At 43.9% G+C, this 20,206-nt stretch overlaps 2 protein-coding genes across 2 annotated transcripts in view; both read right to left on the bottom strand.

The window, feature by feature from the left end:
- LOC121917589 (homeobox protein otx5) overlaps positions 1-13,460 on the bottom strand; it is a 48,095-nt gene extending 34,635 nt beyond the window's left edge. Inside the window, exons 1-2 of the mRNA XM_042443676.1 lie at positions 13,143-13,460; positions 4,605-4,826 (exon numbers count right to left, since the gene is read on the bottom strand). The gene's annotated coding sequence lies outside the window, so the exon portion shown is untranslated. The remainder of the gene's footprint in view (positions 1-4,604; positions 4,827-13,142) is intronic.
- Positions 13,461-15,373: 1,913 nt separating this feature from the next.
- LOC121917588 (histone H3.3A) lies at positions 15,374-19,426 on the bottom strand. Its single transcript, XM_042443672.1, has 4 exons — positions 19,272-19,426; positions 16,968-17,123; positions 16,467-16,620; positions 15,374-16,139 (listed from the first exon to the last, which is right to left on the bottom strand). The coding sequence occupies exons 2-4, from the start codon at positions 17,093-17,095 to the stop codon at positions 16,011-16,013; spliced, it is 411 nt and encodes a 136-aa protein (XP_042299606.1). The 5' UTR covers positions 17,096-17,123; positions 19,272-19,426; the 3' UTR covers positions 15,374-16,010.
- Between the last annotated feature and the right edge of the window lie 780 nt (positions 19,427-20,206).

The raw sequence follows: 20,206 nt of genomic DNA, 5'->3' as shown, positions 1-20,206 counted from the left end.
CTTGCCTTTCTCTCATTATAACTTTTGTACCCTACCTTATCATTTCAGACAGTATAGCACAGGTTGGGAACCAGCGTGCCGTAGTGGTTTGAGCGCTGGACCAGGACTCTGGAGACCAGGGTTCGAATCCCCGCTCACCCATAAAAACCCACTGGGTGACCCTGGGCAAGTCACACTCTCTCAGCCTCAGAAGATGGTCATGACAAACCCTTCTTTGAAGAAATTTGCTAAGAAACCCCTGCGACATAAATCAGAAATGACTTAAAGGCAACCAACACACACCGGAGATTATCCCTGGCCCGTTTTTCCCAGCCGCATGGAATAACTGGTGGCTATAGTCAGCAAGTTACTTGCTTTTAAAAATAAAGAAGGTAAGGAAGGCTAAACTGAGAAATAACTCCAGAGTAGATATGCCTGAGAGGGAGTGACTGCTCAAAGGACAGACAAGGATTAGGGAGGGATCTGAACCTGTGTCATACCAGTTCAGAGCTGATTCTCAGAACCGGTTCCTTGTTTTGACTCCCCACACACCCCTGTTCTCCGCTAGACTTAACCACTGATAACCTTCCCTAAATCTAGCCCTTGTGATTCTGGGTTTTTGAACTAGTCCCCTCTACTGATATTTCTAAGAACCGAAGATCCAAGCAAACAAGGCTACGGAGTTTGTGCGTCGCCTCGCTCGGCATCTTAAACCCCTAGACTTCTCTGGGAAGGAGCTCCCCCTGCTCCACGCATACACTTTTTTATATAACGCCCCGATTTAGGAACTTTCCCTTCTCTTGCCAGGGACTCAAATCCCTTCCTTTGTTCTCTGTCTGGCCTTCTTGTTCCCTCATGACGGGTCACATGCCCCATGGAGCGCCGGAGCTTTCCGAGGATTACCAAGTTGGCCTCTTCTGTTTCGTGGGGCCCTTCCTTGACAAAATGAACCTCGTGGCATGTGCCTTAAGCAACCAGGCATGGAAAGACCAACCTGGAGAACCTGCCTGGGCAGCTTCGGTGACATCTTTCCATCAAGGAACACAAAGTGCCGCATAGTCTTCTTGCACTGGATAGTCTTCTTCCGTTGCTTGTGAGACGATGGGCATCTTGAGGTACATGATATGCGCAAGCTACCTAAGTGTAACAATGGCCATAAACACCATGTAGGGACTGTAAGACTAAGGCCATGGCCACCATAGGAAAGTCAGGACCATCTGTGATTATTTTAAAGGAGTATCTAGATTTCTAGACAACATTCTAGCTCATTCATTCCCAAACGTTGGTCCTCCAGGGACTTCAACTTCCAGAAGCCCATGACAGCTTGGTCAATCAATCAATCAATCAATCAATCTTTATTTACGGTCAATAGACCTGTCGAGGCGTACAATAACTGAGATCACACAAACTGGAAGCTTGCATAATGCATAAGCCAATATAAAATGGAGAAATTGCATTGAAATACAGAAAGTGAAGCATAAAATTAAGCGGTCAGGTTAGATTACACCGTTGGAGATTGTTTCGGTTATGAAATGATAGATTCTAGGATATAGACCCTACTATAGGATTCCACGTATTTCAGCAAACTATACATCCTAGGATTCTTTAGGATGGAAGCTGGGCACTTAAAGCGATATTAAACTGCTATAATTGCGCAGTGTGAATAGACCCATGGTCACCTGGAGGCCTTCGTCTTTGCCTGAAACCAGTTTATGAATGTTCAAAGAACAGTTCAAGGGGTTGAGGCAAGAATTTGAATGCGCTCCAAGGCTTTTGCCTCCCCCACACTCTGCCCAGGAAAGTAATGCCAGCTGTATTTTTTACTGCTGGGTTGGGCTCCTACATTACGCCGGCGAGACACCAAAAGCCATGATTAATTTTATTGTCCTTTTAATTTCATATTCTCCCTCCCTTTTCCTTTCTGCTGCCCATGGCTGCCAAGCCCTCCAGGGTACGGCTAGGATGGAGGGCAAGGAAAGATGAAATACAAGGGGGAATTCTCTTTTGGAGAATGATCTCTTTTAATATTGCAATAGTTTAATTCCATCTTACTTTTGCAAGTTTTTAATTGTACTGTATTTTTAAACTGTAAGCTGCTTTGGGTCCCAATTCTGGGAGGAAAATGGGATACAATATCATCATCATCATCATCATCATCATCATCATCATCATCATCATCATCATCATCCATCTGATGAAAAATAGGCTTGCCAGTTCAGGATAGTCTCCAGCCCTGTGGCTTCTAGGCGAAAACCTGAGACCTAGGGATGGCCTCTGGTGAGGTCTTTAAGCATTATGTGCGGCTTAAGTACCAACCACAGCTTGTGTTCACCACTTATCATTTACACACAGTCACAATCTTAGCTAAAGAGTATATTTCTAGATCAAGGTGCAATGAGGGGATCCTTCCTTCACACCTATTTAGGGAGATGGAATAAGGACTTCTTAATCCATCCTACTTGTTTGTAGCCAGAAATAGTGAATTAAATATTTCTCCATCAAGGAGGAGAATAGGTTAGGGATGGTGTTCTGGAGAAGGTTTTGTGATGGCAACTTTGACCAGTGGCCACTGGTTGGAAGTGAGTAACCAGTACTCATTTCAGAGATAAGAAACTAGTCTTGGCCAATTGGCAGCCAAGCCACTGGGCAGCACTGATTCATTTCCACCGTGTCGATTTCATTGTGAAGCTCTTTTGACACACAATGGGTTGTGTTTGCTTATCAGGGGCTGCCAAATCACCCAGAACTTGCCTTGATAGTGATTCCGTCCCTAATTAGATGGTCAAAGAAACAATTGTCCTGCAGAGCCTTTTCCAGTAAGTCTGCAGAAATGTTGTGGATTGAGAAACCGCACAAGTTGAAACTGTGAAGGTGAAAAAGGGGGAACAATGTGGATGCTGAGTCACATCTTTCATATGTATTTATTTATTAGATCATTATCTCCTCCTTCTCCTCCTTCTATTTATCCCCTGACCTTCTCCCAAAAGGGATGCATCTGCACTGCAGAAATAATCCAGGTTGACGTCACTTTAACTGCCATGGCTCACTGCTATGGAGTTCTGGTAACTGTGGTTTTGTGAGACATTTAGCCTTCTCTGTCAGAGAACATTGGTGCCACAACAGCAAACAAAAATTCCTAGGATTCCACAGTGTTGAGCCATGTTAAAGTTAAAGTGGTGTCAAACTGGATTATTTCTACTGTGCAGATGCAACCTATGAGACTCAAAGAGACTCATAACTGCTTAAATAAACATAGTGGTTTAAATGTTGGACTTTGACTCTGGAGGCCAGGGTTCGATTCCTGTGGCAAGTCACACTTTCTCCTCTTGACAACATCTTTTCAGAAGATGAGACAAACTATGTCCACTTCATTCAGAGGCCTCCAAACACTGATTGAATAGCATCTACATACTTTGTTCTGCCATTTTACAATCCAGTACGCTGTTGCTGTGTGCCTTGAAGTTGTTTCCAACTTATGGAGACTCCAAAGTGAACCTATTTCCGTGCAAGATCTCTTCAGGGGAGGTTTACCATTGCCTTCCCCAGAGGCTGAGAGAGTGTGATTTGCCCAAGGTCACCCAGTGGGTTTCATGGCTGAGTGGGGATTCGAACCTTGGTCTCCAGAATTGTGGTCCAACATCCAAATCCCTAAGCCACACTTGCAACAACTGCTTGTTTTTAATATTAGTAGTAAGGGGAGTTTATTCCCAACTATACTTTGTACTGCATTCACAACTCCTCCGCACTCATAAGCCACACAACGCCATTAAAAACTCTTTGTTCTGCTTTTCATCTAAATTGCCTTGAATTACTGGTATATTGTGTCTCCTGTAACCCAAGAGAGAGTCAGTATGCTGCAGTGGCATTCCAGGTTCAGATTTAGGCATTCTGAGTTCAAATTGTGGAGGAGGGAACAGGGACCGGCAGGCCTGCCCAAAGATGACGCAGGGACACAGATGAGGAATCATGTACTGTATTTTGGAAGACTGTAGCTTAGGTCTACTTATTGTTCCAGAATAGAACAAAGCAGTCTTTTTCAAATTTTTATGCATCATGGATAATTTTTCAGGAGATCGGAGACTCTTCCGGAAAATGCAACTCTCCTTTGATTTTAAATTGGCAGGACACACCATTCAACCCAAAACAACAGCAATGAATGAATGAATGAGAGATTTCAGAATCATGTGCCGTTACTTAGCACATGATATGGCACATGCCGTGTGTAGATATACAGGTTGAGTCTCCCTTATCCTAAATGCTTTGGACCAGAGATGTTTTGGATTTTGGATATATATTTTGGATTTCGGAATATTTGTGTTTGCATATACGTCTATAATGAGATGTCTTGGAGACGGGACCCAAGTCTATACACAAAATCCATTTATGTTTCCTATTCACCTTATACACATAGCCTGAAGGTGATTTTATACCATTTTAGTAATTTTGTGCATGAAGCAGAGTTTGTATACACTGAATGATTTGAAAGCAAAAGTGTCACTAACTCAGCCACTCATGGAAAAAAGTTTTGGGGTGTTTCGGATTTCATAGTGCCATATAACAGAGACTCAACCTGCATCTCTCAATAAAAACAAACCTTATGAAATTTAGCAAATGAAGTGACCTACCGTGCTCTTGATGCGCAACTCTATGCCCTGAGTGTCCCCCATCACAGCTGCTCCAAAGGGGGACCAGCTCCCAGTCTTTCCAATCCAGCCAGACCTTTTGTCTCTCTTTGAATTTCCCCCGTGCTTTTATGAGAAGGGTTCTTTCTGCCGGCATTGCCCGGATCTGTTCATACACGTGTGGGATCCGGCAGTGCAGAGGGCAACAGGGTTACCTGTGTTTCTCTGCAAAGAGAGAGGAAAAGAAAACAAGGAGGGGGAGAGTTACAGCTTGTTTGAGTCATGTTGCGGCTCGAAGATTCAGGAGGGGGACATTGCTGGCATTTTGTGCGGAGCATAGTACCGTTGGCCCCTGTATCCATAGATTCATTACACACAGCATCCACGGCTTGAAAATATTCCCACAAAATATAAATTCCAAAAAGCAAACCTTGATTTTGCACTTTTATATTGGGACACCGTTTTACTGTGCCGTTGTATTTAATGGGACTTGAGTATCCACTGGTTTTGTTATCCACAGGGGATCCTGGAACCAAACCGCAGTGGATACCAAGGGCCCACTGGGCATCAAAAAACCAGCCTGGTGTAGTGGCTTGATCTTTAGAATAGGACTCCAGGAGACCAAGGTTCAAATCCTCCCTTGGGCAAGCAAACCCTTCACATTTATTCCATCTCAGCCTTAGAGGAAGGCAATAGACTGGCATACCTCCTCTGAAGAAATCTTGCTTTTCAGAGCAAGTGTGGTATAGTAATTTAAGTGCTGGATTATGACTCTCTCAGCCGCAGAGGATGGCAATGGCAAACCCCCTCTGAAGAAATTTGCTGAAACTTATGGCTGTAGGGTCGCGATAAGTCTGACATGACGTGAAAGCACACAACAACAACAACAACAACAACAACAACAACAAACCAGGAAGGACAAGATTTCACCCCATCTTCTCCTCTCCTACCTGCAGAGTTCACTGAATGCAAACTACTTTGACCCTTGGGACTCAGTTTGCAGCAACTGAAGGAAGCTGAGGACAAAGAGGGGAAAGTAGAAGGAAGCAGGACATTTTTAAAACAGCTGATAAGGTGGGATGACACAGTATTAATCTGGACTATCCTTGCAAATTCAATACCATTGAGGAATGTGTTTGCAAAACCCAGCCACTCCACTGATAAGGAATCCTATACTTTGCCTATTTCTGCCACACATACCCCATACGGCCCATTTGAAGGCAGGAAATTTGGAAACAAACGAGACAAGGGAGGTGGAAGACAGGGGGAGGAAATTATTCACTCGGTTGGGAACTAACAAGTGAGTGACATTAATCCAGAGGAGGACAGCTGGCTGTGTCTGACATCCTGGACCAGTGTGTGACAAAGCTGCCTGGCGTCTTGCATGGCACTTTGGCTTGCAGGATCATGGCACCCTACAGGGCTGTGGGTTCCCCCCCTCTGATTATATATATATATATATGTAAAGGTCACCTCTAATGGGTGATTGGGGGACAAGTCTGGAAGAGGAATGGCACACATGTGCATGTGTGCATACACAGGCAGGCAGGCTTTTTACCTGTGAGACAGAAGATCAGTCTACTGAAAACCACAGTAACAATCCAGGAGCAACCTCTGTTTGACTACAATTGGGAGAATTTCCTTCGATCCAAGACTCCCAGTGGCGCACAACCCAGAACACAAGGGCACAACTCCAGAATGTGAAAGATGGCCTTTGATAAGTGTTTCCTGGGCCCTTTCACACTCCACAATTATAGCACTATGATTCCACTTTAACTGTTATGGCAATGTCCTATGGAATCTGGGATTTGTGGTTCAGGGAGCAGTATTTAGAGGGATCACACAATGGCAAAACACCCCCACCCCCCAAGAAGTGGAATAAGTTTCAAGTGACCCTTTATTGGGCATTGATGGTGCAAGAGCACAGGGATGGCTATTAATGACTTTGTAGGTTTGCATGCATCATGTGAATAGCAAATTTAAATGCAGGAACATTCATATACTATCATACACAATCACCCCATCTGAGTTCTACCACCAACCCCAATACACAGACATTGGGTTGAAAATTGCCACTCAAAGTGAAGTCGAAGGCTTTCACAGCCGGCATCCATAGTTTTTTGTGGGTTTTTAGGGCTATGTGGCCATGTTCTAGAAGAATTTATTCCTGACATTTCACTAGCATCAGTGGCTGGCATCGAGATTATATTAGAACATGGCCACATAGTCCAAAAAACCCACAAAAAACTATGCCACTCAAAGTGGGTTTTTAAAGTACACCATTTTGTGGTTCAGTGCTGTTTTGCATTAGTAATTTTGCTTGAATCTTTTAAACACAATGGATCATTTTAAGATGTGCTTAATCTTTCAACCGTGGCATTTTAACAGTCCAGTTAATAGCTGTGGGTGGCATGCATCTGTCCATTTAAAAGAGTGCTTATGGCCTGCTAGAAGGATATCTACTAACCGCAATTAATTTGCAAAGGGAGAGGGAAGCCACCTCTCTGCTAGGAGCACAGATCATGTATAGATTGGCAAACTACTCTTAGGTACAAGTTTATATACCCCCAGGAGAATCATGTGGCACTCAAGATTGCAATGGGCTGCAGCTCTTAGCATTCCTTCCCATTGGTTATGCTGACTGGAACTGCTGGTAATGGCAGTTGAACAACATCGGGAGAGTTGCACCATTCCCCCCCCCCCCCCGGCACAGAAGATAAGGAAGAGCCTGAACTGGTTGCCAAAGAGACTGGCATCCATTTCTGACCAAGCTCATAACGCACACCAGTTTGCTGCAGATATTTTCTTATTCTGAAAAATGAACAAACTCCAGACTTTTCACTCTTGGAGATGGATCTTCTCCTTCTGCCCCAGTTGCTCAGCAGAGATGGACCTACGGCAAGGTGGAGAGTGGGCCATTCTCCTCCCTACACTAACGTATTTTGGTGTGCCCAAGGCAACGTCACTTTTGACTGCCATTTTGAGTGGGAGTTTATGGGCTTTCAAGGTAGGGGGGCAGGAAGCAAACCATTGCATTTTTAGACGCACTTTGCCCAGTTTGAAGGGAGGGAAGTCAGCCTGGAAAAATTAAATGAGAGAGTTTGGGGAAGCTGCAGGGACTTCCATAAGGGTTCCAAGGGTCGCATGTAGCCAATGGGCCGCAATGGGCCCGTCTCTGCCCTAGAGCATTTTGGTGGTGCTCTAGTCTTCCTGTTAAAAGGAGCAAAAATGTAAACTACAATTGCATATCTGACAATTTAATGTTCTCCAAAAACCAGAAGTTCCACCTAAGGGAACAGTTGGTCCTTTGGCTAAGAAGGTCCTTCTTAGAAGTCCAAGTTTGCATCAGATGCCGCAGCACAACACAGGGCTGCGGAGGCACAAGGCTGGCAGAAGGGGACATCAAACACAGCAGAGAGGACAAAAGCATCCTTGTGCACAAATCCACCCAGGAATTCCAAGCTCTTGTTAATACCTTTGGAAATGTGTGTGGCGGAGCTGGACCTGGAGGCTGCCCCTGGTCCCAGGAGAAGAGAAGGGGGGACAGAAAAGGAGGGGGAAATGGGGCAGTGGAATATGCACACGCATCACAGTACATCTAGAATGTCGTTTCTTTGCCCAAGGCAGGTCTCACCACTTTGAACAGTCATCTCAGCAGCAGATGGTTTGGGTTCTTTTTGCACTTATAAGTTAATATTAATTTCATGCATTAAAAATGCCCAAATTTCTGCCAGCAAAGTGAGGGGGGGAGGTCCAAAACTTCCCCTAATCGACATATCCCTGGTCTGTCTGTCCATCTGTCCATCCCCAGATCACAGAAGCTCTTGCAGTTAATATAATCTTCCTTCCACTATTGACTTCTCAATGGCCCTCACATGCAGAGAGTCCCCCACTCTTAAAGAACTATTCACCTACAACAGGTAGAATTCAAAGGCATAAATCAGTGTGCAGAGGGATCTTGTAGCACCTTTGAAACAATGAAAGAAAGAAGTTGGTAGCAGCTGGAACATGGCCTGAAAAACCCACAAAAACTATGGATGATGGCTATGAAAGCCTTCAGCTTCTCTGCATTGTTTTGAATTTGGCAGAGATCATGATCATGCAGAACTATCTCCTACAGGCCACTCAATACAGGTTTGTTACACCCCAACCTCCTTTTTATTGGACGTAACCATTGCTGCAGTGAAAGGAGAGATTTCACCCTCCGCTCCTGCTCTCAAAATGTATACTTACAACTGGAGTGAAATGGGGATTGTAATCCACTTTAGTGATTGGGAGCATGGAATTGGTATTGGCGGTGAGAGGCCTTTGCAAATTCATTAACAAAAAGTGGAAGCATGGATGGAAATCAAGGCGAAGTGCCTGGAATATGTGGTTAATTTTTAGCGATGATGTATTTTAAGGATGCTGAAAGTACATTTTATTTTATTTACCGTCTATTATCCCCTCTGTTGTAAACCGCTCGGATTCCCAGTGATTGGGCGGTATATAAATAAATCCTATTACAGTATTATTATTATTATTATTATTATTATTATTATTATTATTATTATTGCAGTTCTTTGTGTACATGTGCCTTCAAGTCACTTATCAATTTATGGCAATCCCATTAATTTCCAAGGGTTTTCTTAGGCAAGGAATATTCAGAGGTGCTTTGGCCAGTTCTTTCTCTCAAACATGGATATATAGCACCACTCCAACATTTCATGACTCCTCTCCAAATTAATGGAGTGCTAACTGTTTTTGCTTTTTACAGCCTTTTGAAGTAAGCTGAGGGCAAAGGAAGAAAGCAAGAAAGAAACTTTATCAATAGTCGCCGCGTCACAGGATTCTTTACGGAAGAATCTTATCTTCCTGTCACTGTATGCACATATGTTGGAATTTTTCTGGGCTTGTGTAAGCTGTACCTGTTACTGTTGAATGTAGAATCACAGAATCCTAGAATTGGAAGAGACCCCAAGAAGGGCCATCCAGTCCAACCCTATTCTGCCATGCAGGAACTCTCCATCAAAGCATCCCCAAGAGATGGCCATCCAGCCTCTGTTTAAAGACTCCATCACACTTTGAGGGAATGCATTCCACTGTCAAACAGCTCTTACTGTCAGGAGGTTCCTCTTAATGTTTAGATGGAATCTCTTTCCCTGGAGCTTGCATCCATTGCTCTGGGTCCTATTCTCTGGAGCAGCTTGCTCCGTCCACATTATGGCATCCCTTCAAACTTGTTCATTTTCTAACCATAAAGGCTGATCTGGAACCATAATAAGGTTCTGCATAATGCTTGTAACTCTGTGTTCGCCCTAAAAATCAGAGGGGACAGGATTTTAGGTTTATCTGCCCCCATGTCTCCGCCTCCCCAAAATGCTCCTCATCCTTGGCTTGGGAGGCCAGGGAGCAGCTGGGCGGAGAGTGTGGAAATCTTGATGATTAGTTTGTTTTTTAGACGCAGGGATTTGTGGCTGATTAACCTTAATCCCTTCAGTGTGATGGAACCCCATATGCGACTGGGCTCCAGTGAAAGGCGGGGGGACGATGGAAGGGGAGAAAGCATAGACAAGGACATAAATAATTTAGGGTGAAAAGCATACTCACAGATGCACACAGGGCCAGGATCCAACTATATACATTCATGTTAGTCCAAGGCCTATCTCCAGATTATTTTAGGGATCCTGTGTTCTGTGCTTTTTAGAGGGGACACACTCAGCAGACGTCTGGCATGGCAAAGATCCCATAGAGAGGCAGTAAATCCTTTTCTCAAGGCCAACCAAGGCCAACTCCGCCATCGGAGAAAAACCTGAGTTTGGGGTGGGGTGCGGAAAGCCGTAACCTCCATATTTCACAGCTGAAAAGCAGAGCATGTGGGACCAAGCAACATCAGAGAGTGGTCAAGACAGCGAAAGAGATTAATGAGGAAGAACCCACAAGCTAGGAGGGACTGCTGCAGTTTGCTTTTGCCGAAGCATACCGGGAAGGGCAACATCCTGCCCTCTTCTTTCCTCTCCTCCCTGCAATGTTGAATGCAAAGTGTGAAGTCAAAGGATTTCACAGCCGGAATCCATAGTTTTTGGTAGGGTTTTTAGGCTATGTGGCTGTGTTCTGGAAGAGTTTATTCCTGACATATCGCCAGCATCTGTGGCTGGCATCTTCCCTGAAACCCAGTGGGTTTTATGGCTGAGTTGGGAATCGAACCCCAGATCTCCAGAGTCATAGTCCAACTCTCAAGCTACGACACTACGCTAGGTGTAGGGGACATATTTTTGTTACCAGTCCATAGTTGTGCTTCCCACCATTAGCACACAGACATTTAACACAAGGCTTTCTCTCTTTACATTATCTTCCATGCCAGAAAGTCTCATCTGTTAAAATTACACACCTCCCAACTGTCCCAATTTGGCAGAGACAGTCCCAATTCATCCTCTGCCATCCCACTTTTCCAGCTACTTTAAAAATGTCCCACTTTCCCCCTCTTCCTCCTACTTTCCCACTTCATCCTAGATTACATGGGCCCTTGGTATCCACTAGGGTTTGGTTCCAGGACCCTCTGCAGACAACAAAATCCATGGATGCTCAAGTCCCATTAAATACCATGGCATATTAAAATGGTATGAAATTTCTGTTATGTTAAAGATACAGGAGTGAGAGCAGATAGAAAGGCGATACCAATACACAAAAGCTATGCTAGAATCAAAGAAGGGAATGGGGAAAATGGCAATGTGCTTTCTCTCTCTGCCTCCCTCTCTGACACAATCTGGTCACATTTTTATTTTCTGAATGACTTGCTGCGTTCCTAGCAGCCAAACCTGGCATGGCCTCTCTCCCATCCATTATATAAATGAAAGCAAGCTGGCAGAAGAGGTAGATTTGAGGAAAACCAGCTCTCTGCTTGAATGCCGGTTGGTGTCAAGGGCATGTTTGCCCCTTGGACTGGGCAGGAGATAGGGTGGCATGACTCCTGTCCAAAAATAGAGATGATAGCCACAAAGCTTTTTGTCCTGATTGAGAAAAGGGGCAGATTCTGTTCCCGAAAGGGGATTAATGCTTGCCAGCCTGGCATCTGTGGTGGTCTGAGTGTAACTACATTCTGTATCAAAAGAAGGGAGGGGGGGAAATGTGGCAGCGCCTTTAAGGCTACCTGCTTTTTATTTTAGCATGCGCTAAAACGTGTTGTGTCTAATATAACACTCTCACTTGTGTGGACAAAAGCTCTGCATCATCTTTGTCTCTATTATCCTCACTATTTGGATTGGTTAGCAACCAACTTTGGCAAAGAGGTGGTTTAGTCTCCACTTCCCAGCTCCACTTTTGTCCTCTGGCTGTCAGTGAAAGGTTTCCCAGCTTTTGAACTGAACCCTATACAGTAGTTTGTCTTCAATGGTAGCATGATGTACACCATGTTTTGTTGTGCCATCAAGGTGGTTTCAGGTTATGTTGGCCTCCATGGCATCCTGTCATGTCTTGCAAACTCAGGGATGTGGCTTCTTTGAGTCCATCTGAATTTGTAGCTATGAAACGTTATCTCTGTTACAAAAAGCATCACTATTAACTTCCCCCACATTTCATCGCAAGATTCTTCTCACATTCCAGCATTGGACAGGACGACTTCAACATCAGTTCATCCCTTTTTTCCCTCCTCCTCTGCCTTCCTCGTCTTTTTGTAACATCTTGCCTGATGAAGAGCTCCGGAAACCTCAAAAGCTTGCCTATTTGCTTGACCTTCAGTTGGCCTCTTAAAAGGTATTACACTAATATGGTTTTTGGCATCCACTTTCTGAAGCTTCTGCCCTGGAGATAACATTGCTTGTTTATGCTTAAACAAAACAAGATTGGCATTTCTAATGCCAAACATTTTTAAAATGTTGTGTTGAATGAGACATTGCTGCCCTCTGTTGATCAGATGTTACTTCTACAGGGAATCTAGTCCTGTTCTTGGAAGACACCGATGAATAGGATTTAAATCTACTCTGTGACCTACCTCTCTATAACTTTGGACTTTGCTTCCCATATGACTTCCATTATTGATGTTTTTACCCAATGTTTCCATTAAAAACAACCCAACTCTGTTGTTCTTACACAAAGCAGCGGGGAGAGGAAGCTTGCAAACATTGCTTCAGTCATGCCTGAGTTGAACCGTTGGTGCTTCTTCTGCAAAAATGGAATTGCCAGTTTCCCTCGTTCGTTGTGCCTGCGCTTCTCCATCTCCAGCATCTTGATACCAGGATTATCTTGACTTGATTGCATCTGACAAGTTTGCATTAAATTTAGCGGTGCTGTGACATATAGGCCCAGACCAGCCCACTTTTAGCTACCTTAATAAGGATTAGAGGCCAGGCATTTCAGGGTGGTTAATTTGGACAGGCAGATGGGCATCTGAGGACATCGAGGCTTTCTCTTCGGAAAAGACAGGACCATGAGTCTTCCTTGGAGATGGACGGATGGCAGGGCTGGCCTGTGGTCAAAACTGGGTTGATCAGAAGAGGGCTGTGGCAAAACCTCAGACGGAGGAGATGCTGTGTCTACCATTGGGAAGAATGGATGGACTCTTACATTGGGAAGATGTTTGGCAGAGGGCAGAATAGTTGGATGGCATAGCTCCTTGGACCAAAAATCTTCGCCGTCACTTATTTAGCACAGGTATTCTTAGGCTTAACGCTGAAATCATGAAACAGGAGGGTTAGGAACATCATTTGTTTTGTAAAAAGAAAACTGAATTCTCAAAGTGCTAACCAAAAGCCCACCAACTTCTCAAGGGTGAATCAATGGAAGTCATAACTTGGCAGTCTCTCTCGGCAGGAGTGAAAATGCTGCCTTTAACCTAAGGATCTGAGCTGATTTCATGGATTGTACCTTTGAGATTGCTGTCTTTGTTTGTTTGGTGACAACTCACAAGGCTTTCTCCACCATCAGTTGTAAAACAACCACACGGTGGCACTCTCTACCTACTAAATCCAGAAAGCAATTGCCACAGCAGAGTATCTTTCAGGAGTCTGTCATCTTACTCTAAAACTTCTGCGAGTGCAGATGATTGCTTCTTAAAATCCTTCAAATTAGTTTTTGAAAGGCTTGTAATCGTTAGCATTCCCTGATTATTTGACAACAAAACCCTAATAGTTAAATCCACCGTTCCTCAAAGGTTGCAGGAAAGGTTGCTTCACCAAGTATAGAGAACATCAAGAGCCAAATGTTCAGCTTTGGAAATCATACTCCGGATTTGTTGATCGATCAACTAGACATTGCAACTATAGCGGTATATTAGGTGCTAATTTACTTTCAAATCAGGAGATGGACATGCATTAATGATAAGGGTACCACATTTATAAAGGCATCTGAGCAAACAAACAAAAGTGGCATTATTTTAAACTACTGATCTTCATGCTGAGAATAGCTTTACCTCTTAAAATTTCTGTTTTGCTGGCTGTTAAAAGTGTAAGAATAGGTCCAAGAAGAGATGACAACCTAATTTAAAGTTGTTATACATACATAGCCAGTTGTACAAAGCAGATGCCATATTAGAGAGAACAAGAAACTCAGCTTTCAGCCAAGCATGTCCGGTTGAAATTTTACTTCTGTTGTGAACCTACTCAAATCACTCTAGTCAAGCCACTCTTCTCAGCCTTGCCTTCACAACACAATAAATTGAAGACCAGATTTATAGGACTGTTCCACCAGGATAAGATAGTCAAACATATAGCTGTGTTAGTCTGTAGAATCAGTATGTAGTACCTTTGAGACTAACCCAAAGAAAGAAGTTAGCAACGTGAGCTTTCCTAGACTTAAGTCTGCATCTGAGGAAGTAGACTTAAGACTGCCAACTTCTTTCTTTCGGTTAGTCTCAAAGGTGCTACAAGATCTCACAAGGTAAGATATATAAAGCATCTTGTACATTCAAAAACCGCTAATGCTGAAACCATCACCTTAACACATTTTTGCCATTTTAGCAGTCGTCTTGCTCTGGAACTGGGTATAGCTCCAGGCCTCTCTGAGGGTTGTTTTGGTACCAGACATGGACACATGTCACTGCTGTAGCATACATTTTATTAGAGGTAAATGATGCTACAGATGAAATACAGCAGGGAAGCATCCCAGCTCTTTTGCTAATGGTGTCCAGCATCCCTCTCACAGCCAATGATAGAACTGGTCCCTCAAACAAATTCTATCCAGACTATCCTTTGATGGCATTCAAGTCCAATCCCTATCACTGGACCTATGAAGAGTTGGGGTGGATATGAAGGCTGGGATCGGAGTTGGGGAGAGCATCTTTCTGTTGCTAGTCTACTTGCACAGTTCTCATTGCTAGTCTGGGGGAGATGAGTCATGCTTGTGCATTTTTGTTTGCTTCTGCACTATATAAACCTCTGTACTATATAAGCCTCACCTTTGGGGGAAATGCACTCCAGCCTAAGAGCTTCCTAGATTTTGAGAAATGGGGACTGAACTTGATTTCCAAGTCTAAAAGGGATAGTCTAAAATTTATTTGGGACCTAATTCTGCAACTGGCCATGAGGGTGCTGAAACCCATCAGTGAAAGGGCTGGAAGGTGGGTTTCTCTGCTCTTTCCTAATTGTGACATTGTTTACCTCCAACAAAACTTATGTTGTAGAGCAACATCTGTCAGCGTTCATTACTGAAAGAAGTCCTGGGAAGGCCTGAAACGACACCCGGTTCTAGAACAAGAGAGCAGCTTTGATAGACAGAGTCTGAAACAACTTGCTTCCAGTGAAAGAAGATAGCAAACTCCTTCCGCAAGCCACCCTTCGCAAAAATTACGGAAACTAAGATGTCGTCATTCAACATTTATTATTTTTCTCTTACTGCTTCAAGGTGAGTCCCTATTGATACAAAGGTCAGAATCACAGACACGAGACAAATGGAAAACAGGAAAATAAATGATCTAGAAAGCACTTCTAGCCTAAATACAAAGCAAAATAAAAAGACTCGACTAACAGAAGGAAAACAAAGTGTAGTGTTCTTTGCAGGTATTTTACAAACTGAAGACCGAAAGCTCTTTTATCGTCGAAATGCCTGTATCTACGCAGGTTGTGTGTACAAAAACCAGATATTTCAAAAATGTCCCCCTGTCGGGTGTGTTTTTGTTTGCTTTTTTGCAATTCTGGAAGGAAAAAAAAGGTTTTACAAAAAAACAACATCCAGAAGTCTTGCAGATTTCAAAGGATTTTTGTTTTGTTTTTTGTTTGTTTGTACATGATGAAAACAGGAATCAAGCCTCCTGATTCCGGAGAGGTACTACAATAGATAGATAATCTAACATTTCCTCACACATCCTAGCCACTACAAACAGGATTTAGGAGAGAGAAACAAAATAAAAAATAAAATCTGGAGTGTATCCTAAGTACACAAGCAAGGTGGGGTTGCCCAGGGAGGGTTGGTAAGTGTGAAAGAGACGGGGAGGAGAACTTAAGCCCGTTCGCCACGGATGCGGCGGGCCAGCTGTATGTCTTTTGGCATGATGGTGACCCGCTTGGCATGAATGGCACACAGGTTGGTGTCTTCAAACAGACCCACAAGATACGCCTCGCTGGCTTCCTGTCAAAGCAAAGAAACAAGAGACACACAGTCAAAACAAAGCTAGTTTGGAGGAGACAACTTTGCAATGCACAGACACAGGGGAGATTTAGGTATCACATCTTTGCAGTGCCAACTGTTCCCACGAGGAGGAGCTGATGCTGTGCACTGACCAGTTCTTATCTTGAAGAGCAGCAATTACCTTAAAGCTTTATCAAAAGAGGTAGCATCATTATGGTGGGGTGGTTTGAACATTGGACTACAACTCTGGAGGCCAGGGTTCAAATCCCTACTCAGCCATGGAAATAGAAGAACGACAAGAGAAGGAACAGGGAAAGAGACACAAACCTGCAGGGCTCCAATGGCAGCACTCTGGAACCGCAGGTCTGTCTTAAAGTCCTGAGCAATTTCACGGACCAAGCGCTGGAATGGCAACTTGCGGATCAGCAACTCTGTGGATTTCTGGTACCGCCGGATCTCTCGCAGTGCCACAGTGCCAGGCCTGAATGGAACGACACACACACACACAAATAGATTTAAAGCTTCTTCAGACTGAAACACCGTTAATTTAAAATTGCTGAGTTTGACCACATTGCCAAATCAATGTGGATTTTAAAAAAAATAAGCCAGTTGAAGATTTTTTGGAAAGACAGGAAATTGTTTATGGACTTTCACAGCAATAAAACATCTCAGAATATAATAATATGTGATTATGATAGGCTTGTCTTAACAAAACTAGATGAAACTAAAGTGCAACCTCTCTTTCTCATATCGCCAGCACCATGACAGAACCTTGCCATCTCATAAGGCCAGCCAGAAAACTCAAGCAACCATGTGAGGCCCATGTACCTGTAGCGATGAGGTTTCTTCACTCCCCCAGTGGATGGTGCGCTTTTTCGAGCTGCTTTAGTGGCCAGCTGCTTTCGAGGTGCTTTCCCTCCAGTGGACTTACGGGCAGTTTGCTTGGTACGTGCCATCCTGGGAGTTTCTTAAAAGTTAGGAAACCTGTTGAGGGAGAAAAACTGCATTCATAGGAAAAGCTAAATGCTGTCGACAGCTCTGCATCCTATTTTGCACTGCAGGTATAATCCACTTTGACACCACTATGGCTCCATGCTATGGAACTATGCCAACTGTAGCTTCATGAGACATTTAGCCTTCTCTGTCAAAGAGGTCTGGTGCCACAACAAACTACACAGCCCAAGAATCCACAGCACTGAGCCATGGCAGTTAAACTGGTATCAAACTGGATTACTTCTGCAGTGTGGATGCAGTCTCAAATTCTAAGGCAAGGTGGACAAAGTCCAGCTTGGGTGCGATGTGTGATTCCTTACTAGGGTTTCCTGTGAAGTCGCACCCGCTTCCAATATTCTGTGATCTCTACCTGCAATTTTTAATTTTTCTAAACTTACAAAGGACCCCTTTTAAAGTAGTTTCTGGTTTTGGAAAAAAGACCCACCTAAGGGAACAAGAAGCTCCTAGCAGGCCAACAACTTGGCAACATTGGTCCAAGACACACTGCAGAAATAATCCAGTTTGAGACCGCCTTAACTGCCCTGGCTCAGTGCTAGGGAATCCTGGGAACTGTAGTTTTGTGAGATACTTAGCTTTCTCTTTCAGAGAGCTTTGGTGCCACAATAAACTACAGTTCCCAGAATGCCCTAGCATTGAGCTAGAGCAGTTAAAGCAGTCTCAAACCGGATTATTTCTGCAGGGTGTTTTGGACCATTGTCTCCATGTCCCCTATACAATGTGACCATGCTCAAGTGCCATTAAATACAATGGCATTTTGGGAATATATTTAAAGCTGTGGATAGTTGAATCTGTGGACAAAACCCCATAGATATGGAGGGCTGGTTGTTATTTCAGAACAGAGTGACCAGCGGTCCTAAGCGCCAAGGAGGCCAAAGGCAGCACAAAATATAGGACATTTCAGGAAAAAATGTAGGACGTGATCGAAGCAAAGCTAGAAACATTCATGTAAAGGTAGTTTCAAGCTTCTTAGCTTCTCAAGATGGAGGACATTTGGAGATTCATGGGCAGAAGGCTGAAATGTGGGACAGGTCCTGGAAAAAGGAGGACATGTCTGGTCTCTCTCACACACATACACAAATAAATAAAATAACACTTTAGGATTCCAGATAAGGGACACTCAACTTGTTATCTTCCTTTTTAATAAATGGAAGTAATATGCACCCATTTATGCCTAAAATGACAGGCTCATAAACAGTGTGTGTGTGTTGTGTTGTGTGTCTTGTGTACCACTTTTGTCATTTTTGGCTCTAAATTTCAGGAAGCAAACAGACGAAGATAATAATAAGAAGAAAAAGCTCCATTTATGAAGTGACGTAAATTATTATTATTATTATTTCCTCAGCCCTCAAATCTCCACAGAAGCAGAAAAGGGCAGTTGCCATGGCAACAGGACAGTCCTCCCCCCTTCCTCTCTTTTTTCCTTCCACAACTATTTATAGCATCCAATGAAGGTTAGGCTGAGGCAATATGGGCGCGAAAAAAATGAGCAAAAGACTGTCCCCAAAGTTTTTATTTTTATTTGACAGAACGAAATAACGACCACTGAGGAGACCTGGCTGAGGTATAAACACCTGGGGATATACTTTGCGTGAAAACTACAAGTCCCAGGAGCCTTTGCAGAAGAGGCGCTCTCTTGATTGGGTCCCGAGCGTCACGCGGCACAAAGAAAAACAACCAGCAACAAACGCGCATGCGCACCCTCTAGTTCCCCCTCCAAGACGGTAGCCCCTCCCTCCTCCCGACTGGCCTTCGCGCGGTCGGCCAATTATTGGTTTATTACCCAGCAGAGCGAAATAGGGAGGGGCTGCAAAAAAACCAACAAACCCCGCTCGGGTGATTGACACCACTTTCCAACCAATCCCCGTCCGAATTGCCTCAGCAGCTCCGACCTATCAAGGAGCCTGCCGTAATCCTCCGCTCGCGAGCCAATCAGCGTCGGGATGCACACGGAAGGCGGGACTGGGAGTTAGTGGGGGGGGCGACGCATCTCCTCAGACGACCTCAGTTTCTTGTCAACCCCCCTTTTTTCTCTCTTTTACCTCATCCTTTCCGCAAAATGGAAATAAAGAAAGGGAATAAGGGCGGGAAAGGGTTCGGCGCCTCGTTGGCTTCATTTACCTGAGGGTTCTGCCTCGCAGTTTCAAGCGGCCGTTGGTCGTCCCGCGACGGCGCTCGCTCGGGCTGCTGCCTGTTTCACTCGCTTTCCGCTTTTCCCGCCAGCCCCAACAGAAAATGGCGGGTTCCAGGGCCAGGCTATTTAACCATCATGCAACGGGGCTGAAGTGGGGAAGGAAGGTGGGGGGAAAGAAACGGCGGGTCGGCTGAGGTGACCGGCGCCATTTTGTCAGCGCCTCCTCAGCTCTGGTCCCTCGCGTTTCTCATCCCTCAAGGCCTTTTCCAGCCCCAGAAGTACAAAAATTAATTATATTATTATATAAAAAGCACACAGAAGCATAAAATGCTGGTTGTTTACCTTCCCTCATCGACCTGAAGCGCCTTTTTAGCGCCACTGTTATAGTCCCTCATGGCCTTTTTTCAAGCCAAAGAGTGAAAAGTAAAAATAAAAGGCCACAGAAACATAAAATGTTTGTTGTTTACCATTCTTGAGTGCTTTTTCAGCTTCACTTTTCTGGCCCCTGAGGGCCTTTTTCAGCTCAAAAAGTGAAAAAATAAAATAATTTTAAAAAGCCACAGAAACATAAAATATTGGTGGTTTACTGTCCTCTAGTAGATGTCAAGCGCCTTTTCAGATCCATTTTCCCGGTTCCTGAGGCCCTTTTTCAAGCCAAAGAGTGAAAAAAATATGATGATGATGATAATAATAATAATAATTTAAAAATTAAAAAGCCCACAGAAGCAAAATATTGGTTGTTTATTGTCCCTTATCGTTCTCAAGCGCATTTTCAACCCCGCTTTTCTGGACCCTGAGGGCGTTTTTTCAAAAAACTGAGGAAAATATTATTTTATCAAGTATTTGTATACTAATAAATAATAAAAAATTATTTATATCCCGACAAGATGCAGTCTGGGAATGTTTTGGAGTTTTTTCACTA

Source organism: Sceloporus undulatus, unplaced genomic scaffold (genome assembly GCF_019175285.1).
Source record: "Sceloporus undulatus isolate JIND9_A2432 ecotype Alabama unplaced genomic scaffold, SceUnd_v1.1 scaffold_24, whole genome shotgun sequence".
Classification (NCBI taxonomy): Eukaryota; Metazoa; Chordata; class Lepidosauria; order Squamata; family Phrynosomatidae; genus Sceloporus; species Sceloporus undulatus.
This window is presented reverse-complemented; position numbering and strand designations above follow the sequence as displayed.